This window comes from Heloderma suspectum, chromosome 10, assembly GCF_057233095.1.
Source record: "Heloderma suspectum isolate Gila_16-S chromosome 10, 16-S_ref, whole genome shotgun sequence".
Taxonomy (NCBI): domain Eukaryota; kingdom Metazoa; phylum Chordata; class Lepidosauria; order Squamata; family Helodermatidae; genus Heloderma; species Heloderma suspectum.
This window is the reverse complement of record NC_139467.1, coordinates 21,758,196-21,783,382: the sequence shown is the minus strand read 5'-3', so window position 1 is coordinate 21,783,382 and position 25,187 is coordinate 21,758,196. Positions and strand designations below refer to the sequence as shown.

At 43.2% G+C, this 25,187-nt stretch overlaps 1 protein-coding gene across 4 annotated transcripts in view; it reads left to right on the top strand.

Annotated features, from left to right (window-relative positions):
* The window catches only part of LOC146337950 (beta-1,4-galactosyltransferase 3-like), a 46,533-nt gene that overhangs the window by 16,756 nt on the left and 4,590 nt on the right, over positions 1–25,187 (top strand). For 2 of the 4 annotated variants that reach the window (XM_084815488.1, XM_084815489.1), the window contains exons 2-7: positions 8,222–8,315; positions 19,497–19,841; positions 20,892–21,127; positions 22,063–22,250; positions 23,592–23,714; positions 24,129–24,233. In XM_084815488.1, coding sequence (XP_084671614.1) covers positions 19,580–19,841; positions 20,892–21,127; positions 22,063–22,250; positions 23,592–23,714; positions 24,129–24,233 — 914 coding nt within the window. In that variant the 5' untranslated portion in view covers positions 8,222–8,315; positions 19,497–19,579. Of the gene's footprint in view, positions 1–8,221; positions 8,316–17,240; positions 17,259–18,900; positions 18,935–19,496; positions 19,842–20,891; positions 21,128–22,062; positions 22,251–23,591; positions 23,715–24,128; positions 24,234–25,187 lie in introns of those variants that run through there. The other 2 variants (XM_084815492.1, XM_084815490.1) reach the window with 2 other exon arrangements.

Genomic DNA, 25,187 nt, shown 5'->3' with positions numbered 1-25,187 from the left:
CCTTTTTTAACGCAGGGGTTCTGTGTCTTGTTTTGAAACAACACTTGCACAACAACCTCTGTCAGGGTATGTGTCTGATTGCTACCACATTGCAACAATACCTGATTGGAATTTTTCAATCTATAGGTGTGGTCCTTGTGGTGGACCCACCTGATTTAGCCTGGACTTGCCTACCAACGTTTTCTGAATTACAGTAGGTCTTTATAATTGTAGAGCATGACAGGTGATCCATATCCTCCAAGGTGCTTATTTAAATGAATTGTTCTCTTTCCTATTTCATCATGAAAGCTCATGGCATAATCTTTCTTTTCCTTGCAATACGCATGCTAATAATTTTTGGCTAATCCATGCCTGGATTAATATTTTAATCCAAGACGTCAGCACTTCTTTGGCTCCAGCCCTAGTCGCTACTTATTAGATGAAAAGGTATTGGAATTCCCTCACATTAGCCTACATCCACAGACTGTGGAAGGCCGGGGGTTCCCGTTCCTTTTGGTACCAATGTCTTGTGTTTGTAGTGCCCAGCACTCCTGATATGAGGCAGGGCCAGCCCCACCATTACATAGGGTCAGGTGCCTGCATCAAGCGGTGGAGTGGGAAAGATCAGCGAGTTGTGCTGCTTTCCCTGCCCTACCCCTGCCAGAAGAGCTGCTGCTTCTTCCTACTGTGGGTGGCCAGGGCTTCAGTCGCTGCCTGTCCTCACTTGCTTGGGCAATCGGTTGGCCACTTGCTCCTGCCTGCCCAATCACTCCTGCCTTGTGCCCCAGGCACCCGTGGGGCTCCTAAGCTATCATGAGAGGCTGTGATAGTTGGGGCAGAAGGTGGGAGCAGCAGCCATGGCAAGAGCAAGTGGCCTGCTGAGCTGGGTGACTGAATAGGTAAGGGAGAGGCTAGCCATGCAGGGAAGAAGGAGGGCATACAGGACCACGGGCGGTGGCAGGGTGGGTAGGCGGGTCAGGGGCAGCACTACCACCTCACCTGAGGCAGCAAGATAACCTTGGGACAGGCCTGATACGAGATCATGAAATCTGGGAGTCAGATGTCCTCCTTCCATTTGCCATTCTGGCTTCTTGGGATTGAACTTCTGGGTGTGCATGTCTCCCAGCTTCTCATCTGAAGTAGGTGGTTGACTATGCAAATACAGACCACAATGAACCAGTTGTCTCTATGTCAGTGACTCTCAAATTGGGTTATATAGGACCCTGGCAAGGGGTGTGGCAACGACACACAGTGCTAAATTTGTTATTGGCAATAGGCCTATAAACAGTTAAAAGTGTGGGTCATGACCATACTGGGATTTTTGAAGAGTAAGTGTGGTTGCTGAGGTCACATCACATGCTTTTTCTACTTTGGGTCTAGTTTCCTAAGGCTGGAGTAAGACTGGGAGGGGCCATAGCTAAGTGGTAGAGCACATGCTTTAATCGGGTTCAATCCCTGGCATCTCCAGGTAGGGCTGAAAAAAACCCTGGCTGAGGTGCTGCCAGTCAGCGTTGACAACACTGGGCTAGATGGACCAATGGTCTGACTTGGTATAAGGCAGCTTCCTATGTTCCTATGAGTGGTATGAGAACGTGGGATTGATATGAATTGTGGGGAAGAAGTCAAGAGATGCAGAAGAATGTGTGTGTGTTTTAAAAAATGATAGCCCAGTGATGAAAAGCAGCACAAGGTGGTGGGCAGGGTGGAAAAAGGGTACCAATCTGGTATGTCGAGTTATGTTTGCGTATTGATCATGCATGGAATATCAAGCAAAATTAGAATGAGCGCTTGATTTTGTTAAAGTTGTGGAAATGTTGGTCTAATGTCCCACCATTAATTTGGCCTGAATTTGGTTTCACTTCTTTCTCAGCCTGAATTTTCATTTTTTCCATGTTGGAGAAAGCATGCAAGCAGACAGAAAGTGGGTGCTGGATTGGAGCTTGGTCTAATTGTGCTACACTATGACAGTAATGTCCGTGCTTCCATTTTTCGTTCATGCTCTCTGTTTTCAGTATGGGGAACAATACTTCATGTGGGCATGGTAGTGGCGATTTGTGTCTGCTGTCTATTCTGGGTCTCCCTACTGGTGGTGAGCTGTAATGGGCTTAGCTCTGTGGTATACGAATTATTTGAGAGGAGCCTGTCCTTTTCCCCCTTTCTTTTAAAAGAAGTTCCTGGGATTCAGGTGACTAGTATGTACTTTAGCAGGAATGGACATGAATCTGGTTTGCACATCATAGCTGATTCCTGGGTTGTTTAACCTAGGAATTGGAGAGCAAGGGAGTGTGCTGCCTTCCTGCTCATCACTTCTGTTTTCTGTTTTCTTTTTTTGAATATTTTTTATTTTATCTTTATAAGTGAAATAAACAATACCAAAATTACCAACAACCTAATCAATACTTCAATTTCCCAACAGTACAATATTCTGATGAGGACACCACAATAACAAAGAGAAGAAAAAAGAGGGAAAAAAGGGAAAAGGGACGAGGAAGGGAAGTGAAGAAAAAAGAAGAAAATTCCCTCCCCCTCTCCCTCCCCCTTAAATAATTGAGTTTAAACTCCAACACCCCCTGGCCTCCGATGCCATTCTGTTTTAAAAACTATATCTATAACCGTAACAATCTTACAGTTTAATAAAGCCTTACATTTCTATATCATATCATCAATCTTATATCAAAGAAACAGGTCTACAATTCATTCCCAAAAGCCTATGTTATTAGTAATAATAATAATAAAAATATATAGTATTCTATAATAATTAAACATAATATAAACCTTCAACCATCAGTAATGTATTTTATACTAGATATATTATCTATTTTGAAATAAAAAATATAAAGAAAAGCAAGAAAGAATAAAAGATGAAAGAGAGTAAACCAATATATACAATCATTTATCTTCTCAATTAGCCTGGATGATGTAGACTAAACACAAACAGTTAACAAAGCTTGTTTAAAGATTCCAGTTCATGGGGTTGTAACAGAATTGTCATGCAGTTCTACGTTCAGCCATGCCTCCGCCATTTCATGATTTAGAAACTTCTTCATCTGACCTTCAGACACAATACAAAGTCTAGCATGATATTTTACGTAATATTGTAAGTTCATTTGTTTTGCCATATCCTTTGCTTTAATAAATTGCCTTCTTTTATTCGCCACCTCTTTGATGTAGTCTGGAAATAACATAACTTTATCTTGTTTCCAGGAAAGGCTTCTAGCTTCCCTTGCCAAATGCAGGATATAATTCTTTGTGGAGACTTTTGCAAATTGAGCTATGATTGTGTAATCAGACCCTTTAGCATTTGGCACACGGAATGCCTGCTCAATATCAAGTAAATAATCAGATGGGATAGGGAGTATCTCATGCAAAAATCTATCCACAGAAATAGGCAATTTTACATCATTAGGCAAATTTTTAATCCCAATAATACGTACATTGGATCTTTTCGTGAAGGCCTCCAGTTGAGAAATTCTATGAGATATTTTTTTTAAAAAATTGTGTCGTAGTTTCATTTCCTGCCACTCGATCTTCCAGCTCGTTAATTTTCGTCTCCATTTTTTGCCATGACGCATTAATTAAATCTACAGCTCCTTGCAGGGCGGTGATAGAATTTTGGATTAAATCCAATCTTTTGACTTGCTCTGTAAATTGCGATAAAGTCTTTATCAGTGTAAATAATTCCCCTATATCTTCTGTTCTCGACACTTTTGACACAGAGGATGCGGGGGGAGTCGATGCCAGCTCCTTTCTTCTCGGCGCAGACATGTTTCTCTCGAACAGGTCTTGCAGGTCCTCAGGTGTTCTCAGACATTGTTAATATTTCTTAAATCATCCCTCAGAAGTTGCTGATATTTCTTAAAGCATATATTGTTATGGGGCACGTCAGCCCTGTTTTCTCCTATAAAATAGTCTTAGTACAGCTTTTTGCATTGGTAAAGCTCTGGGGAGATAATCCTGGAATCCAGCCCCCCTGCTATCTCGTGGGGGTTACTCTTCTCCAAGATGTTATCCAGAGCTGCTGCCTTGCCCCGCCTTTCAATTCCAGGGGGGAGATGAAAAGGTTTTTCAACCTTTTAAAAAGCTGAGAAAGCTCCCACGGAGCACCTGTGGGAAGCTACCAGAGCGACATCGGTCCCAGCCAGAAGTCCATCACTTCTGTTTTCAATTAACAACCCAGGAATGCCCTATTCGTGGATTGTTTTATGATGTGCAAACCAAAAAACTCTGGGTTGTTTAGGGGTTAAACAGCCCAGAGTTAACCCAGAAAGAAACTGTGGGTTAACTCTGGGTTATTAATTGAAAGCGGAAGTGGAGAATGGGCAGGAACCGGTATGCTCACAAACAACCCATGGGTTAGCAGCGGGTTGTTTGACTGTGTGAACTGGTTAATGGAGTTGGCTTACCTTTCCTCCCCCAAGGAGGGACATGAAAAATGCATATTTAATTCTTCTGATAAAAGATAGGATCTTCCCTGGTTTTTTTTTTTTCATAAATGATTATCACATTTTGTCCCATGACTGGAGCAACTACCTTCCAATTAATATTTTGCGAAGCGCTTGTGTTCCCGCTCGAGATCTGACTACACCCAGTCTTATGATGGTAGGTAGCACAGAGAAGTGGCTACTTGGTAACCACTGGTACTGTGTTTCCATTTCTTGGCATTTGAAGTGATTGTTGCCAATCCTGATTTTTTCTTTCAAATTCCTGTGCTGTATGGAAAAAAGAGATGGAGCGTGAAAGAGTGCAGGCCCTTCAACTCTCAAAAAAAGATTCCTTTTGAGGTGCAGCCTCCAGCATTAGGCCTCTTAACACCCTCCAGACAGAACGTGGTTGCAAGCAGCAGCCAAGGATCATTTCAAAGCTGTGTTCTCTTGGCCTGTGTCCATCCCCCTGAAGTTACTTCTGCACATGGAGTGCTTGTGCTATTGCTGATTAGTGGGAATGTTTGTAGAGCTTACTGTATGTAGTGGGTGTGTTTGTAGAGGTTGTTTGAACAGTGTATAGGCACACAAAGTGTGTCAGAAATGGGGAGAGGACTGTTTCGGGAAGGTTTGAGATCTTTCCTTTTGATTCCCTCCCCCTTTTCCGGTTCATTCCCTTACAGCTCGAAAGGGCATTGGTTGACTTTAGATTGTGAGCCTGTGAGCAGAAAATTATCTCTCTCAAATGTATTGTATAGTGCCTAATATCTTCAGATGCTTTATAAATAAAATATGATGATGGCTTAGAATGCCAGATTTGATGGATCCAGTAAGGCTGTTATGTTCTAACTCATCAGGGGGTGAGAGAGAGAGAGAGAGAGAGAAACTACTGCACAACCATCAGGGAAAGGCAACACAAAGGGGAACGTTGCGAGTGTTCTTTTTTTGTATTGCCCTTCCCTGAAGTTTGTACAATAATTTCTTTCTCTGTATTCTGAGATGGGCTGGAACTAAGGGCTTCTCTACACCAGCAATTTATTGCATGCTTGTGATTGGTCACTCATGGAAGTTTGCGGGTCTATTACACGATGTCGTCAACATCCTGGGGCCCCTCCCGCGCCTTTTCAGGTTTATCCTGCTGTAAAAAACACCAGACTTTATCAGGTCTTTAAAAAAAATGTGCAGAATGGGTAGTGTGTAATGCCGCCATAGCACTATATTTCAGCCATTAGAAGGCGCTGTCTAAAGGTAAACATAGGAAAAGTGCCAAAACAGAAGGTTGCAATTCAAACCACATGGTTGCCCATGTAATGGAGCCGATTATAATCCTGAAAGAATCCGGGACCAAAAAGCCCTGGTAAGGCAGCGGGATTTTCCATTAATGTGGAGAAGCCCATCAGAGCTCATCTTATGGGAACAAAGGCCCATGAGCATCCTGCTTCCTTCAGTGACCATTCAGGTGCCTCTGGAATGTCCATAAGTGGGACTTGAAGGCAATAATGCTCTCCTGTTGTTGCTCTCCAGCAGCTCTGAACATAGAGATTCTGTTTAGCTGTGATGGTGAAGGACTGCAGATAACCTCTCCTCCATGTATTTGTCTAATTTTTTGGTAAAGCCATTTAAGCCAGTGGCCATTGACACAACTGGTAGCAGTGAATTACATAAGTTTGCAGTGCATTGTGTGAAGAAGTGCTTCCCTTTGTCCTGGATGTACTACTGCCTGTCAGTTCCATTGGATGACCATGGGTGCTAGGAATAGGAAGAAAAAGTTATCTCTAGCCTTTTTTTTTGCAGATTATGCGTACCTTTATAAACCGCTATCATATTCTTCCTCCTATTTGTCTTCTTTTAAAAAAACAACAACAACCAGAAAAGGCTTTGAATGTTTTAGGTTTTCTCTGTAGGGAACATACCTCAATCCCTTGTTTTGGTAACCCTTTTCTGTGTATATTTCTAGTGCTGAGTTGGGGTAATAAGATGAAAGCACAAGTGGGCGTGTGTCATGGACACACCCACTTAACAGGTGCATCAGATTCACAAGCTTCCCTTCTGTGCAGGATTCAGCAGTTTTTTCAAGATGCATGCCTTCATTGCCAAGGATCTCACAGTCTAATTAGACTGTGTCTAATCAAACTTGTTCTCTATTGCTTGAGAGGGCAGGACTAGAACCAATGGGTGGAAATTGCAACGAAGCACTTTTTGGCCATACCTTAGGAGAAACTTCGTAATGATACAAGGTGCTCAATAGTGGAACAGATTGCCATAGAAAGTGGTGGGCTCTCTGTTGCTGGAGGTATTTAAGCAGAGGTGGAATGGTCATTTTTCAGGGATGCTGTAGTTCTATTCTGCATTGAGAAGGAGTTGGGCGAGATGACCTCTAAGGTACCTTCCGAGTCTAAATGGCTTGGGGAATCAAAGGCTAAATGAATTAATTGATATTTTACAAATAAAAATGATGTGAAAAGATAGGGTAGGCTGAACATGGGGAAAGCATTCCACACATGACTTTTTAAATGTAGGATTTGTTCATTACAACCGTGTAACTCCTGTCCTTAGGCACACTGAAAGGACACCTGTGACTCAGAGAAATATTAACTGTAGATGAATGCAAAGAATGTGTTGTTCATGGATGAATGCATGAGAAACTAAAGGAAAATCTCACCTTAGGCATGTGGCCATCCTTCACAGCCTGCCCTGTTTACTTAGTGGTTTTTCTGGAGGTATTAAATTGACATATTTACCATGGCAGTGTTCCTGTTCTGAATGAGTGATGCATGTACAGTGGTGCAATGAGGCTGATATCTAATTGCGCTTCATTAGGAAACAATTGTTGGAAGTGATCCGATCAATGGAGGTTGTACAATTTTTTTGTTGAGATTTTAAGAGGTTTGGGGTAAGGGAATTTGGAGGCAGGTTTCTCTTGTTTCCACTTGTTTATATTGTCAGAGTTCCTACAGCAATTTATGATTCAGTTGAACCCACTGTGTTGGTGCATTAGATCAAAATCTACAGCTACAGTACATTAATGCATTTTAATAAGGGTTGTGGGAGTGGGTTGGATACTATTTGCAAGGGAGGGGGTTGGAGCCAGAAAGTCAGGGCTTTCCCCCCTTAATTATTCCTTATTCCAGAACTTTCAGCCCTGTTAGAAAAATTAGGCACTAGCATTGCATCTTGGCAACCTGTGGGTTGTCTAAGCAACAGAATGCGAAGTCTGCCGTTCACTAGGGAATTGAATCCCAGTGAATCTACCACCGCCTAACCTACAGTAAGACTTCTGTGCCTCTCCCTGTGGGATAATTAATAAAATAAGCAGTGAAGAATTGATTTGCTGTTTGGATAGGAGGTATGAAAGAGCCTGAGAAATGGTGGGGTTTTAAAAAGGGATTCTCTCAGTGTTATCACTGTTGTTCTGAGAGGTGCTGTATACCATGGGTGAAATGGGATTATTTTGTGTAGTGTACAATGCATTCATCTTAAGAAAGAAATCTGAAATGATGGTAAATAGCATGAGTTGGTACAGAAGACTGTTATCTTGGTGGCTGAAGTACTGACTTCTGGTAGTGATTAACTCCCGTCCTTGTTCTGTATACGTTGCACATTCCTGACCCTGTTTCCCCACCCCCTGCTTTCCTCATCCCGCTTTGCACCAACAGCTTTCCACTCCCTGTTTAAATTGGCTGCACACTTTTGGCTTGAAATGTCTTACATTGCTGTGTGGAAATGCCAGGTTTTGCATCTATGCCTTCTGTCTTGGTACCCTCTCTGTGTGCACTGTTTCTGAGGTGTCATCTCCCTTTACCTTCTCTGATTTGTTGCAGAAACTCCATGGAAATTGGGGCCAGACAAATGCTGGGGTCCAAGGAATAAGGACTTCCCTGATCATGCTGAGCAAACAGGTGTGCGCAGTCTGAGGTGGGTATACTTAAATTCATGTTTGTTTAGCTGGATATTTTTCAGCAGTTCATACAGCTGAAGAGTTAGCAAGCTATAGATCCTCTCCCTTTGGGGGGCAGCAGTACTGGTTGTCTTAATCTCTTTGTGCTGCTTTATTCCTGTGGTCTCTACTACTTTTTTTCCAAATGAACTAGAAGACGATTTATTCCCCAGACTTGGGAACGATTGTGCCCTGAGGGATAGTTCTTCTAATGCAGACTAGAAGTTCACTTTATTTCTGTATCCTTTCTAAGCATCAGGTCTTCTAATATGACCCATGTGTTTTTAAAATCCTAGTTGCGTGTGTCAGGAAGTCTGTTTTCATGTCACAGAATGCACATGTCCTTATGCGCAGGTGTAGAGCTTTGTCTTGGGAATTGGGCTCTTTTGCATTTAGTTGTGAGGAGCAGCAGCCTGACCTAGGTGCTGTGGTACCTCTGTGAACTTTGTAGCCTTTGGCTCTGAGACAAAGTCATGCCAGCTTAGGCAATCCATGCAGTTTTCTGTAGAGCAGCTCATTTTACATGATGTACAAGAAGGTGTTCTGTGCCAAACACTAATCACTAGGGAACGGCACAATCTAATAAATAATTATTCAGGAACATTCACCCATCCCCAGCTCAATTTGCCTTTCTCTCTCCTGTTGCCACAGTGCTATCTTGGGTGTCAGTCTCTGCACTTAAAAGCGTGGATTGCCCAGCAACACAGCCTATAGGCAGCCATGTATGTAGCTCTTTCTTCTGGCCTTTAAGGGCCAGTGATTTGGGACAAATGGGGGTGGGTTGGTTAGAGCAGATGGTGTTGAAGAGGAACATAGAAGCATTTGCTTCAGCATCTTTTCAAATTGTTTTTCATCCATGACATGTTCTCTGTTCCATTTTAAGAGCTGCTAGTTTCAGGCAGACTTGTGAGAATTCATCACATACACAATTTCTTCCATTAGGAAATGGGTTTCCTTTTACCTTATTATTGGGGACATTTGCACATACTTTAAAAGATGTGTAAACTGTTGTGCTTGGAGGTGGATGTTTTGTTTCTTTTGAATGCATTATTCAAGGAAAGAGATTTAGTGAGTGAATAATTCCTACTTGTATGCATGGGTATTATAAGAATATCCATGGCGGATCTAGTTCAGCAAAGATTTGTGAAGCCCAGATGACTCTGCTGCAATCTTCTATGATTTCTTACAAGCTTTCATTGACTGTATTCCCTCCATATGCTATAAGCAGCTACTGTACTATTGTTTTCTACAGAAGCCGTGTACAGTCTTCTTTATGGCTGACAGAAGGCTTACTGTGGGAATGAGTGAAGAGGGCCATAACTGTGGTCATTATTCTTATACATTGTTCAGGTATTGGAGTACCCACTCTAATGGAGATGATAGATTCCTGCTCTTCCCTACCCAACTCCAAATCTCCTGTGGAGATAGTGTTTGTTAAACAGAAGTAGCCACTCTTATTCACAGAAGTGTATTGTTAAAAGCCATTCTAATTTTGTTATTGTGCATATGCACCGTTCAGGAAAAGATTATATTTATTGCCATTCTTCTACTGATTTTTACTGGGGTAGATGGAGAGACAGCAAAAAAAACACGCCGTTCTGTGTGATTTTGTATTGTCCAGCTTGATAGATGATGGATGTAGTGACTCCTTGGTAACATTATTAAAATAAGACAGAGGGGCATGGGAGAGTTTACACTAACTGGACTTTAACACTGGAGTTTCAGTCATTGACTGGTTTGCACATAATGCAAACCATGGTTTATTTAACTCATGGTTAACCCAAATGATGTCATCCTACCCAGGGTTTGTCTGACAGATGATCAGAAAAACTGTGGTTTGTTTTCTCAATCCCTGGGTTGTTTGTTTCTCTCCTTCTTCACCTGCCCCCTCCCTGTATTCCCAAATCCTATTGTGTCGCCGTAGTACTGGCATGTAGAGTTGTTAGTTTTTAACCACTCTGGCCCACTGCTTCTGTAGCCTGGCGAAACAACCCATGAATGGTTCTGGGTTCACACTTAATGACAATGAATGGTTTAAACAACCCAGAGTTCACAACTCGACAGCAAACCATGGGCAATTCTTGGGTTAACTCTGGGTTGTTTAACCCCTAAACAACCCAGCATTTCTGGGTTCAAATGTCACAATAACAACCCAGGAATGGGGAGTTACGGGGTTGTTGAGTTAAAGAAGAAGCAATGAGTGCGTGGGAGGCAGTGCACTCACTTGCTTCTACCCAGCCATGGCAATTCCTGGGTTAAACAACCCAGGAATTGCCATTACGTGTGAAATGGGTCCATGGGCTTTATTTTTGGGTTGTACATGGTCAACAAACTATGATTTGTTAGTTTGGCTGGGTTCACACAACATGACAATCCAGAATTCAACAACTGATACCATGTGTTAGTGTTATGTGCAAACCCAGCCATTGTGAACCCTGCAGTAGAAGCTGCAGTTACAACTATTCAGTACTAAAAGCAAGGTGGTTTTGATGTACAATGCAGTCTTAAATCAAATCAGAATGGAAGCTCCTGAAGAAAATCAGTAGAGAGACACACCTGTTGCCATTTTAATACAAGCATCTCATACCTTCTGAGGGGTCAGAGGAGCTGCTCTTGACAGAATTAACTGGATAGTCCAGGTTAGCTTCTAAATGGTTTTAACTTGCTTTTCCATGTAGGAACTAGAAAGGGTGCAGACATTGTTTGGCAAACATTATGACCTGGCACAGCAGTAACTATTATTTTCCCCACCGTATTATTTTCTCTGTCACATGAAATTGTGCTTTCCATTATTTTAAATACTAGCTGGGGCAACTTAAGATAATATTTTATTTGCTGAGGATGGAAAGGCCAAGTCTTTGGAAATGGTTCCCCCCCCCATGAGACTAAGTTAGTCTTCATTAGCTCAAGTTAGGTGGGTTCAGCATCATAAGTAGAGGTGGTCATCATGCAGGCTGCATGTGGCCCTTGCTGCCCCCCCAAATTTAGTTAAAAAAAGGGGGTGAATGGCATCAGACAAGCTAATTTTGACCCTTCTGGTGCTCTATAGCTATTAGAGACACCATTTTCAAAATGTTGTTTTATTTTTTGGCACCTGCAGTAGCAAAAATGGTTCCTGATCCTCCTGAAGGTGCCCACCCCTGAACTTACATCACTGCAGAATCATAAGATGTGCCAAAATACTAGGTTCTCTGCATCAGCTTTGTGCAGGGTGGATTGATTTAAATCAAGACAACTTAAATAATTGATTTAAATCAAGTTTCCCACTGAAACTTTTTCATATATTTCCTGAACAGATCTGACCACTAAACCATATAAAGTTACAGATAAAGAGTATTTTTTCACAGTTTCATTCCTACAAGCAGGCTTTGCATCTCTTTGTCTTGCTGAATATATTTTACATGCTTTCCTTTTTTACCTATAGAGGGAGGGAATGTCTTCAAAATATTCCCAAGTAGGGCCTTTATTATGATCTGCATCCATAACAGTTGGAGGTTAACAGCACAATCCTATAAATGTCTACTCAGTAATAAGTTCCATTGAGTTTAGCAGTTACAGTTTTTCTTTTCAGTCTAAGTATACAGGCAGATGCACACCTGACCATTTTATTGTCTTTTCTTTCCACTGTTGCTCCTTTCTGCTTCAGTGGCTTCGTTTGCATGTAATGACAACTCAGAATATGGGTTGACTATAGGTTGTTGTTGAAGCATGAGTTATCATTACCCATGATTTATCATTACCCATGATTCAACAACAACCCACGATTCAATGACAACCCATATTCAACCTGGACTCTGGGGTGTTCTTACGTGTGAATCAGGTCACTCTGTATTGGCTAGCCTTGCTCTCACAAAAACCAAGTCAGAAACCCAAATGAAATGCTCATGAGTGATAGGTCAAAGCAAGGTTTGATGGTTGCTGTGCAGATTTGAACAGTTTATTTTCATCAGGTGAAAATGAAATGATTATGTTTGAGTAGAATGTCAGTACCCGTAGACCTGGTTCACATGTATTGACAACCAAGAGTTTGGGTTGAATTGTGGGCTGTCGTTGAATCGTGGGCTGTTGTTATGTGCAAACTCTGCACTATAGTTTAACTATAGATTATTAACATGGTTTGTTGTTGGGCTGTGAACTGTGGGTTGTTCATAGTTAACAATCCATAGTTACACCATAGTGCAGGGTTCACACTTAACAACAACCCACAATTCAATGACAACCCATACTCAACCAGTCTTCTGGGTTGTTGTTACCTGCAAACCAGGTCATATTTGAGAAATGATCATAGAAAGGCTTGATTTATCTGGTAGAGGCGTTTGAGTTTAGAGTTTAACTGTACAGCTAACATGCTTGTATCTGGATTATTTAATGTTAACCATTATTTAAGAGAAATGTAGGGTGCAATCCTGTGTGTGTTTTAAACAGAAAAAAGCCCTACAACTCACAGTATCCCTCCAGCCAGCCATGTAAGTCCAATTTAGATTTTTAAAAAACATTTTTTCTTTTTTTAAAAAAATCATTCATTTTTATCCACCCTGTTATAATGTCTTTCTCTCTTAACTAAGCCCTTTGCCTAGCTTGGCTGAGCTTCATTACCACCTAAGCACAGAACAAGAATCCTGTCCAGCCTATGTCATTGTATATGTAATTTTAGTTAGTGAAACAGAAACTGAAATCCCAGAACTTTCAAGAAACTAGAGTTGGTAGTTAGACTAATCAGAGTCATTTTCTTAAAACTACAATGAATGCCCATGTTTGGTTGAATTTCTTGCCATTGTGTGTGAGTATTATATAGCCATTAGTTCATTTTTATGAGATTGTAAGTGTAGGTTTAGCAGCTAGTATCCAATGTTAGGTCTGCTTCGAGTAGACCTGTTCAAATTAATAGCACTTTACTTAGTCATGACTAACTTAAATCCCATTCATTTCAGTGGGTCTACTCTGTGTAGGAGTAACATTGGCCACTACCCAGCATCTTTATGGTGAGACTTAAGTGTATGTTGTTTTTTTAAATAAGAGAAATTTAGTATTTATTAAAAAAAACACATTTACATAAAAAATCAAATCCAAATTCTAAGTAATCCAATTTTTGATTTAAAAAAATCATTGATTTTTATCCACCCTGGCACTGTGCTTTCTATGTAATGAGCCACACATTGTAGTTTTCTATGAGAAGAAACCTCGTAATATCATAACAAGCACTATGCACATTAAAGCACTGTTGGGGATGCATGGTCCTTTATAGAACTACAGTAAGCCAGATTTCCTGCGCTCCAGAAGTATAAGGGTGGACAAGAGAGGGAAGGAAGAGGTTATGAAGTTAAGATTCTGAGTAAACAGTTGTGTGTGTGCGCTGATTCTTCATATTAGGGAATTGGTTACAGGAGGAAAGAGTTTTGCAAAATTAGGTTTAGAGAAAGTGCTCAAATAATAGTCTGTACCATCACAAAAGCTCAGGGATATCCAGATGTAAGATTGGGAAATTTTATACTGGTGGAGTGGGAGGGCATGGAGAGCATCTCTCCATACTTTAGAGCAGGGGAGGGTTTTGCAAAATTTTATACTGGTGGAGTGGGAGGGCATGGAGAGCATCTCTCCAAACTTTAGAGCAGGGGAGGGCAGACTTCAGGCTTGCAGAATCTACTTTTTTTTTTTTTACTAGAACCCCGAGATCCACCAGGTAGAGCCAGATGCAAAGTGGTGTCTTGGAGGGAGGTTTGGAGTGGGGAAGAGCCAGTTACTTGTTGAACCCCATGAGCCACACACAGATACAAATCTACATGTTACTACAGATCAGGGATTCTGTCTTATTTAGAGCTAAAATGGCTATTGTTAAACAATTGGGAGTTGCAAACCTTTGCTGATCACCTTGCAAATCACCTGCAGACCATCCCCTGCTTTAGAGAACTTGGACCGGCACACAGGTATTAATGTTTGGTAGAGATACTCAGTCTGTCTGGTCTTGCTTTTCTCTCCTCCCCTCTCCCCTGTAGGTTTAGGAAGCCTTGCTTAGCAGAAGAAAAATGCCTTTGTATATCAGGAAGCTGTAAGATTAACATCTTGGGCCACTCCTGTGGGAATTAGCAATCTCCTAGGCAGTACATCCTAGGCAGAAATGTGCAGTGTGGCACTGACATTACATGATCACCAAGGAAAGATATTTTAGAACCTGTTTCTCCAGTAGTAGTGGTAGTCTTGTGGGGGTGGTCAAGACTTAAGCTTCAGATCAGCAGTTGAAAAATCTTTTGCTTGACAATGACTTTTACATTCCACAGTGTGAATGTGTTTGATATGAAGAAGTGTGAAAGAATGGGAAGGGTTTTTTTGGTGAGCCTTTGGTTTCTCTTTGGTTTCATTGCTTTGGTTTCTCTCTCTCGCTCTCTGTTGTTGATTAGAGCAGACTGGTTATTTATTTATTACATGTATATCCCACCTTTCTTCCGTCATGGAACTCAAGGTGTCTCCCTTCCACTCACCAACCAGACTAAGACTGCTTAGCTTCAGCAAGGTGGCTGCCTCATGTACCTTCAGACCATGCCCTGGTTACATGTCCTTATTTCAGTTAGTTGGTATCAGCTCCATCCCTCTCTGGCAAATGCGGTTCAGTGTAAGCAAGTGTAAAGTGAGGCATGTTTGGGCAAAAAATCCCAGCTTTAAATATAACCTGATGGGATCTGAGCTAGTGGTGACCAACCAAGAAAGAGATCTTGGTGTTGTGGTGGACAGCTCGATGAAATGTCAACCCAGTGTGTGGCTGCTGTAAAAACAAACAAACTCCAAGTTAGGCATAATTAGGAAGGGAATTGAGAATAAAACTGCCAAGATCATACTGCCCATGGTGTGACCACACTTAGAATACTGTGTACAGTTCAGGTCACTGCACCTCAAAAACGATATTGTAGAGCTGGAAAAAGTGCAGAGAAGGGTGACTAAAATTATCAAGGTGCTGGAGCCACTCCCCTATGAGGAAAGGGTACAACAGCTGGGATTCTTTAGCTCGGAAAAAAGGTAAGGGGAGACATGATAGAGGTGAACGAAATTGTGCATGGTGTGGAGAATGTAGACAGGGAGACATATTTTCCCCTCTCTCATAATACTAGAACCCAGGGTCATCCCATGAAGCTGAGTGGTGGGAGATTCAGCACAGGTAAAAGGAAGGACTTCTTCACCCAGCGCATAGTCAAACTGTGGAATTTGCTACAAGATGTAGTGATGCCCACCAATTTGGATGGCTTTAAAGGGGGGTTAGACAAATTCCTGGAGGAGAAGGCTGTCAATGGCTACTAGTTCTGATGCTTCTGTGCTACTAGCCTGATGCTTCTATGCTACCTCCAGTAATCAGAGGCAGTAAGCCAGTACACTAGTTGCTGGGGAACATGGGTGGGAGGGTGCTGTTGCACTTGTGTCCTGCTTGTGGGTCTCCCGTTGACAGCTGGTTAGTCACTGTGTGAACAGAATGCTGGACTGGATGGACACTTGGTTTGATCCAATATAGCTCTTCTTATGTTCTTTGCCAAATTCAGTCAGGTTTGAGACAGACAGCGAAAACAATATATGTTTCTATTGTTCTTTTCCCCTAAAGGGGATGCCTCTGAAGTTTAGAAGCCTTCTGAATCTGTTTCATTTCAATTGAGAGAGATGAATACCTCATTTGGATATTCTCAGAATGCAAGTTCAGGAATAAGGTACCTTCCTTTTTCACACAGGGCTCCATTCTTCCCTCCTCACAGTTCCTCAGGCTGGTTTAGGCAGTGAACTCAGCAGCAGGCCAGAAAAACATCCCTTTGTCACTGTTGGTGCTAGATATGAGCTTGTGAATACTGTTCTTCTGATAATTGGACTGGTGTATCTGTGGAGATCCCAACAGATGTTTGGCAGGGTGGGGAGAAGAGGGGATGAATGGGCAAGCTGAGCAAATGGGGGTATGAAATGAAGTGGCCTTTAGGCCTTGGAAGGACTTCTAGGTATTGTAGGCAGTATTACCCATCTGGTCTCTGGGCAACAGAATGCAAAAAAGGAGGGGACAACACTAGTACAGACCAGAAAGAGGTGAAACCCAAGGTGCTGACAGCAACTTACTACATTATTTCTTTTCATTTGTCTGGGCACCAGCCCTATTTGATAACTTCTCATTAATATAATAGTACTTAATGAACAGTCCAGATCTTGTTCTGTGATGTTCTTTGTTTTATAATCTCAGTGAATTTACAGTGGTACTGTGACGTTGCTTCCAGATCCAATTCCAACATGGGCTATTAATTCCTGAGGAAACGGTTGGTATTGGGTCTGATGGGTTACCCAGGTGGGGGCATTGCCTTTGAGGGTAACTCAAACTAGATTGGAGTGGCAGAGGAACTAAATCCCATGTCTCTAGGATTCTCCTTCTGCATCTGAGGAGGAAGCACAGGTCGTTGCCTTTAAAGCCAAAGGAGAAAAGTAAGTTACCTCTTAGTTTGTTTGAAATCCAAAATCTGCAGTTGGGTGATCTTTCGATAGGGACCAATCAAAATGCCACAAAAATGGTGTAAGTTCTCCAGAACTCTTCATCAGGTTAGGTGCTAAAAAAAGGGGGTGGGGGAAGAAGTAAAACAATTAGGCCAGATGTTGTGGTCATGAGGTCTGCAGTCTCAAAATGGGGATTGCAGATTGAATGAATTTGTCACTGGTAGGTGTTGCAAGTATCAGGTTACGCTTGGCATTCTGGGACAAAGAAGCAATGGCTGACTCCCAATTTCAGAAAATATAAAGGCTAGCTGCTCTGTTTGCCTCAGTTTAGACTCCAGTTTACTACAGTTTTTCAGACAGAATCTTCAGGTCCTGAGAAGGATGCTTACAGAGTCATTGGTGTATTCATTCTGCTGCTTTTTTTTCAGCAATGAACTGCTTCATTCATAGTGAATGATCTGATATAAATGACGCAGGTACCCTAATCTTGATTCAGAGTCAGTAGCCAATTGCTTTGCTATAGATCCTGGCAATTAAAACCTTTTGCTTGCTGACTGGAGATAATAGTAGCTGTTCTCAAAAGCTATCATGTAAAATAAATATGTTTTTGATTACCAGTGAACACACTATTTATCTGTGTTTGCATACTTGTTTTGTGCCACTTTAATACTTCTCTGCCAGTTGTGCAGAAACGTGTCTACATATTAATGCACATATCTCTAAAGGCAAGTCATACTTTAAGCAGGTATATACCTCTTTAAACATGAAACTTTCTGTGAAACTCTGTATTGGGACAGTGTTGCCACTTTTAAAGGTGAAGGACAATCTATCTCTCTTCAATAGAGAAGAGTTTTCGAACTTGGTTGCAACTCTGTTGTATTGGATCTTGTCGGCCTTTTCTTGTGTTGGCAAGCTAACCTTCCCCCCTGCCCTCAACTAACAACATGCCAAATCCTTTGTGTAATCCTCTGGATTCACAGAATAATGCCCCCCCCCCGCCCCCGCCATCACCACTTCAAATGCAGCACGATGATCTTGACCAAGCCTATGTGTTTGGTTGATGATGTGCAGGAAAGGGCAAGCCCTTCACGGAAGGCTCAGATTACATTCGCAAATGTGAAACTCAAATACCCTCTCCTCTTCTGCCTTGTATCAGCCTGGGAATCTAGCGCTGAGGCTTCATGTGCCATTTGCTTGTTCCTCCTTAGTGTTGCAAGTTGGCATTGTTCCAAGACACCTGTTGTGCTGGACAGGGTGTCATGGTTTGCCATGACATCTGACAATAATGGTTTGTCTGGGAGAACAAGTTTACACTTCCCCTCATTCATAGCTATGGAATGTACCCTTCCATGTTGCAATTGAGATTCTGTAACTTGGTAGGCAACGATATAGCCCGAGACCTTTATATGTGAGCAACTGGAGCCCCAGGATCTGGTCTGGCCCCTTCAGCCAATTGCAAGCCCAGAGGCAAAAAGCATATGTGGGGAAAGCGGGCTGTGGCAATGGGACTCGCTTTCTCCAGCGTAGCAGATAAAACTATTTGTGGACTAGGGTTATATGTACATATGAAGCATATCTTCTGAGTATGGCAGCTCCGAGGGTGTGTTGGGTGGACACAGAAGTATTATTTCAAGAAAATGGTGTAGTGGTTAGAGTGTTGGGCCAATACTGGAAAGATTTGGGTTCAAATCCCCATTCAGCCCTGAAGCTGAGTGGTTGACCTTGGCCCAATGTTTTTCTCAGCCTAACCAACTTTAACAGGATGGTTGTGAGAATAAGGAGGGACATGCATGCCACACTTAAGTTTCTAGGGAGGAAGGTAGGATAAAAACAAAACTTCCTTTCCTGACAACTTTGGCAAAATTTTTGACTTGATAGCTAACTGGCTCAATCCTTTTTACAGTTCCTGGTGTGTGTGCGTGGGGGGGTGGGGGAGAGGGAGAAAATATTTCTACTATGCTTTTTCTTTCTCACTCCCCTGCCACTTACTGTCAAAACTCCTTTCCCCTCCCTGGTGCATATGTTTGCATTGATAATACCCACCCATCCTCTCCAACCCCTCTTTTCCTGTGGGCACTTTGCGTTTAGCAAGTCTGCATTTTGTTTTTCTTCAGTGAGGCTTCTTGTGCAGCTGCAAAGACAGGAAAATGCTGTTAGTTGCTTTATCTGGCTATGTGCATGCTTGAGCTTGTTAGGATTTTGTTTTGTGTTTAATGAGTGGGTGGGCCATGCTGTGGACAGGCTTTTCTAGGAATGAGCTGTCAGAACCTGAGCCTGCATATGTATGGGCAAGAGAGAGAAAAGTGTTTTATTGTTAGGGTCCAAGCTGCAGTGGTTATCTGTTGTGAATTCAGCCTCTTAACTAGTGCTATTGCCCAGTTAATAGAAACCTTAGGTGATTTATCAATTTATCAAATTTGCATAAATTTGCTTACAAGAAAAAGCAATTCTAAAGAAAAATATTAATGTTTTTAGGTGATGCATACATGTATTGTAGTAGGCACCTCCTTAGAAGAGGCATTCCTTCATGTGATAGAGAAATGGGGATGCCTTTTAAGATGGTGCATTCCATCTTCAGATTTGTTTGTTTTTAAAATATGCTGGACTGTTTAATTGGGAACATCTTTTAGTTGATCAAAATATGTGTCCATTTTTAATGGATTAATCTGTCTAAGCACTGCAGCCTTACTTTTAACCTTTTCTATTCCCAACAGATCACTGTTTTCTGCCTCCCTTGCTGCTGCTGCCTTTCAACCGAGCTGCATCATGGATAGATGATCTTGGCCCTGCCCGCGCCATGCTGCCATTGCGTGGCCGCTACTTGCTGCTCTTCCTGGGAGTGCAGCTGGTGGTGATGGCCCTGCTGTACCGCGAGGGCTACCGGAAACGTGTTGCCTATTTCCTAGGCATCTTCTACAAGGGGGGCACATTGACTATGCTGGCCAGCCTACACAACACTTCACTGCCAGGGGACATCTATGCCAACCTCAGCCTGATTGCCCGCGCCCCCTTGCCCCCAGAAGACCTTCCTTACTGCCCTGAGGCCTCTCCTTTTCTTGGTAAGGCAACTAAGGCTCCTATATTTTCAATCCTGATTCTAGTGAAGCGATGGTTTGGGTTCTGTTCCAAGACTTAAGTGGTGTTGGATGGCATGGTGCTTCAGAAATACAATCCATAAAGTAGTCTTCTATTGAATACACCAGTAGAGTAAAGGTGACACGAGCTTTTGAGTTACTGTCAAAAGGCAAAGTGAGCATGAAAAGGTGGATTAAATTTTGAGCAATCTCTGGGTTTATTCTGCCTGCCTGCACTTTATAATACTAGTTTTGCCTGGTGAAGGGTTCAGCGTAACTAAAAAACTTCATCTTTATACCTCTGGCTGGTCCAATGAAAGAGAGAACTAATTCTGTGTTGCTGCAACTTTAGGCTGTAGAGAGGGAAATGACAAGGAGAGGAGGTCCATTCCACCAGCCCTGCTGAAGAGCTCCCGCATGAAGGCTCCTCCTCCTTCAATTGTTACCACCGGCAGACATGCCAGCACGCTGTACCGGGGGAGATGAGAAGGGAGCAGGGCCATTCCACTAGACCTGCTTAAAAAAACACCCCTCTTCCCTCTCCATTCCTTTTTCCTTATGTCTTTCTAGATTGTAAGCCTGTGGGCATGGGTTGTCTTGTTGAATTGATTATGTGTACCCTGCACTGGGAGTCTTTGTGGCTGAGGAGTGGCATGAAAATACTTCAGATACAAATAGAGAATAGAATGATGGGAAATGACAGCATACTAGAGGTTTCTCGGCCCATCCTAAAAATGATCTTGAGTAAGTTGTTAATTGGTCTGTGCATTGAGAGGAGCGGTTCTCCTCCCCCCCATTCTTTTCCAGTATGACTAGTGAAAACATTCTGACAAATTGTTAAAGTTTGAAGATATATCTGGAAATGGAGTGGGTGGAGAAAATAAAGTAAGAATATTGGAACTGACTAGGAGGTTAATCCTGAAAGATCACTTTAGTCTAAAATAAAAATGCTTTGTTGAGTTAGAACTCTGGGTCACTTATAGAGGCTGCTTCCAGTGGGGAAAAGTTGACTGACATCTCTCTGCTCACCTGTAGGAGGCCCCATTCGGGTGACCTTCCCCCCAGGACTATCGCTGGAAGATATTGTGCGGAAGAATACCTACGTGAGCAAAGGGGGACGTTACCGCCCCCCAGACTGTGATGCCATCCACAGAACAGCCATCATCATACCCCACCGCAATCGGGAGCAGCACCTCAAGTACCTGCTCTACTACCTGCATCCTTTTCTGCAGCGGCAGCAGCTCAACTATGGCATCTACATAATCCACCAGGTTCGTCACCGCAGCAGTGTGTGAGCTGGGCGTGGCAGGAGTCTTGAGCCGGGAACAAGGTGTCCTGTGTTTCCAGTGCAACCCTGGGAAGGAGGCGAGTGCTCGGGTTGAACTTGAAAGTGCACCTCTTTCCTGGGAGCTGGGAGAAGGAGAGTGCATATGGCAGCAGCTGCTGTTCTCTGTCATTTCCCCACTTGTGGGAAACTGGCAGTGGCCACAGTACCCTCTCTCAAACTACATTCATGTGTGGTTTCTCTGCTATTAGAGGTGGAGGGTGCAGAGGCAACTGCCCCAGCACTCTGCTGTCTTTATTGGAAGGAAAGGAGAGGAGGGGTGCTCACCTAGAGGCTCTTGGCCAGGCAAGGCTGCTTTTAGTACAAGGCAACAGTAAGGGCCAGTGGGTTGTGCTTTGATTGCTGTAGTAGCAGATAGAAAGCAGTTGTTTCATCCAAACCTTGCAGTGAGTCATAGCTTTCTGCTGTCCTGAGTCAGCTCTCTACGGAGGTGGGGAAGAGCCAGGCACAAAGCAAGGGTTCCTAAGAGCAACAGCAATACAAGAAGGAGCACTGGGACTGGATATTAGGAGTGGGTGAGTGACCAGCATCCAATCGTTTTGAGATCACCGAGATCCTTGAAGGGGGAGGAGTTGAGCTGGGGAATCTCAGCTGTGGATGAACGAGGTCCCACTACAGCTTGTCAAGCTAAAAGGTCCAGGATAGGCAGGATAGAAATAGATCTAAGTGGCCTGGTTCTTGAGGTGCCACCAAATACAACAGAAGCTGGAGTCAACATGGAGTGGGGGACAACAACACAATTTTAATGTGATACCTAGCGACCACTGTCTCAAATGTGAGAATTCAGCACACTGCAGGAACAGTTTTCATATTAAGTTGCACATGCATTACTCTGGTGTAAGGGTCACACATCTTCCTCAGGCTGAGAACTACACTTTTAACCGGGCCAAACTCTTGAATGTGGGCTTCAAGGAGGCGATGAAGGACGAGGACTGGGACTGTATGTTCTTCCATGATGTGGACCTCATTCCTGAAGATGATCGCAATGTGTACACCTGTGACCGTTTTCCTAAGCATGTGGCTGTTGCCATGGACAAGTTTGGTTACAAGTAAGATGGTCAGGAGTGAAGTTTCTTGCCATAGGAATGCATCTCCTACACTCTTCGCTACTCCTCCCCACCCACTCCTTTCCCTTTTAATATAGGGATTACCTCTTTCCTTTTTGAAAACCAAATCATGCTAGAAAGAGCTGCCTTTTCGTGATTTGCAGACTGCTATCTAGAAATGAATATGGAGTGTGCTGGAATAGCTTAAGTATGAGACTAAGGCTAGGGAGAACTTGGTTCAGATCCTCACTCAAACACGAAACTTACTGGCTGGATCTTGAAAGCTAGTTAGTATCCCTCAGTTTAACCTGCTTCACAGAGTTGTTGGGGTAAAACAGGTGGAGGAAGAACCATGTATGTTGCCTTGAGCTCTTTGGAGGAAGGCCAACATAAAAAAAAATCATGCCTGGATGGAAGAGAGCCTCCTTCTGTGCAACTGCATGACATACTGACAGAAGGGAAAGGGAGTTTATGGAGTGTAGCTTCCTTCACCCAGTAGAGGGAGGACCCCTTTGTGTCCTGAGATAAATGCATCAGCCCAACGATAGTTCATGTGGACTTGAGGCAAGAAATAGTTGCAAATGAATGTTGGTGCAAGTCCCCTGGGGGTCGGAGGGGGGGCATTCTCTCAAGAATTGGTCCGACAGTGGTGCCATTGAAAGCTCTGGTATGGATGCATTAGAGTAGGAGTGGGCACCATGCAGGCTACCTGTGGCTCCCCTTGGTCTTTTCTGTGGCCAGGGGCAATGCATTTTCTTTTAAAAGGAAAAGCCTCCTTGTGGTTTGCTGCCAAAATTTGGTGGTGTGGCAGCAAAAAGAGGCTATTTTAAAGCAAAATATCCCCCTTCCCCTCTGCCAATTTTGCTATTAAAGGGAGCCCCCCCCCATCACACTGCTGAATTTCAATGGCATATTTGGGTGGCAGGACAGCCTCTTGTGGGAGCAGTTATGGCCCCCCAACCCCTGGAAATTGCCCAACTCTGCATTAGAGGGAGCAACGACCCCCTCTTATCAGTTGCCTGGGACAAACTGCTATTTGACTCCTCTCCCAGAATTGTCTCCCTCACTAGCTGTTCCACTTGGTCATTACATCAATTACATAAGAAGTGGCACTGAGTTTGCTTAGTTTCCTCTTCTCCTTTTTCATCGTGTCTCTTAGACTGCAAGCCTGTTGGAAGGGCCTGTGTTGTGTGTGTGTATAATTTTATAATTAAAATTTTTTTGTGTAGAAATTTTAGGCACATGTATCTCTGTACCAGCTGAAGTCTCCGAGATTCTATATGCATGGTGTTAGCTGGTGGGCTATCTGTAAATAAATGTCCTTTAAAGAAATTATTCTGGCAGGCTTCCTTACAAGACCTACTTCGGAGGGGTTTCAGCACTCAGTCCAGAGCAATACATGAAGATGAACGGTTTTCCTAACAGCTACTGGGGCTGGGGCGGTGAAGATGATGACATCGCAGTCCGGTAAGGATTTTCCTGGCAGAGATGGACCTTGGTGGTAGAAGAGTAGGCAGATCTGTTTTCAGCTATTCAGCAATAAAGTTCAGCAGCCTGCTATTCATTCATATGGAAATAAGTCAGCCCTCTCTCCAAACTTTTATAGTGCTGTAGCTAACCATGGGACTCCATTGAATCCTGGCTCCTGTGACCTTTCCCCTAGCTGGGAGGAACTGGGCTAGGTCCGGTAGGAAGTCAATATGGCTGTGTTTTATTCTTGCTGTTTGAAAAAAAATGTCAGGAATGGAATGTGGCAGATTTGGAGGTGCTGAAGCAATTCATTGCATGGGAGGGTCTTGACTGTTGAAGCAGCTGTGCACACATGCCAGAGCTACTTGCAGGCTCCTACTGATGCTGTATTGCCCATCCCCCTTCCTGCAGGGTAGCACTGAGTGGGATGGTTATCTCTCGCCCATCTATTCGGTATGGCCGCTACCGTATGATCAAGCATGGACATGACAAAGGCAATGAGCAGAACCCCAAGAGGTGAGTGGGGGAGGAGGCTCTTTGGGAAAGAAACGTGGTCTGGACAATCATAGACAGAGGCTGCTGCTATGTAAGACTAGTTGGCCAAATGCAGTTCATCTGTGGAACACTAGCCCTAGACTCTTCTTTCCCCTTTAGCCACCCTATCTGCAGAACCCCCAGGGTTAGGGTGCATATCCACTGCCGACAGCACCACAGTGGCTCACAGGGAATAATCTTATTTATATTGTTTTGTGCTTGTGGCAGTGAAGTCTCTGACACTGGTGTGCTGATGCAGAATGTTCAGTTGCTAAACCTTTTGCTGCCCAGTGTCTGGGAGGGGAAGGTAAAGTTGGCAGCTTGGTTGGGATTAAAACAACACACAAGGGTATGTGGAAGAACAAGGAAGAAGTCCTGGGATTTAAAGTAGTTAAAGAATAGGGAGCAGAGCAGTTAGAGCCAGACAGATGCTTTTGTGCTGTGTTTTTTCTTTGGTCACTGTGTGGGTCAGTGTGGTAGTTCTTGCCAGTACTGTCCTTCTGTGGTGCAAAATAATCTGGATTTAAGATGTCTCTAGCCATAGTAAACTGCCTGGCTGGTTCAAATCTAGATGTGCAATTCAGTCGGCACCACACGCTGCTTTGTTATCGCTGCCCTCTTTGGCTATAGTGACGGTAGAAGCCATAACTGGTAGAAATCTCCTCTCAGATTCTAGACTTGGCAACCTTCTGCGCCATTGGCACCTTGGCCTAGTCCCCACAACTCTCTCGTTTGCCAGTAATACAGATCCCCTCCTGTCTGTAGGCCATGTGTGTTGTCTTGGCTCAGTCCTACTTATTCCTTGGCTCATTCCTTCAACTCAAATGTCTTTGCCATCTATTATTATCCTAAAGTTCCTACTTTCCAAGCCATGCTTTCTCAATCAGTGGCATTCCCCCCCCCCAACATGTAGCAGTTTCTGATTTTAAGCTGTGA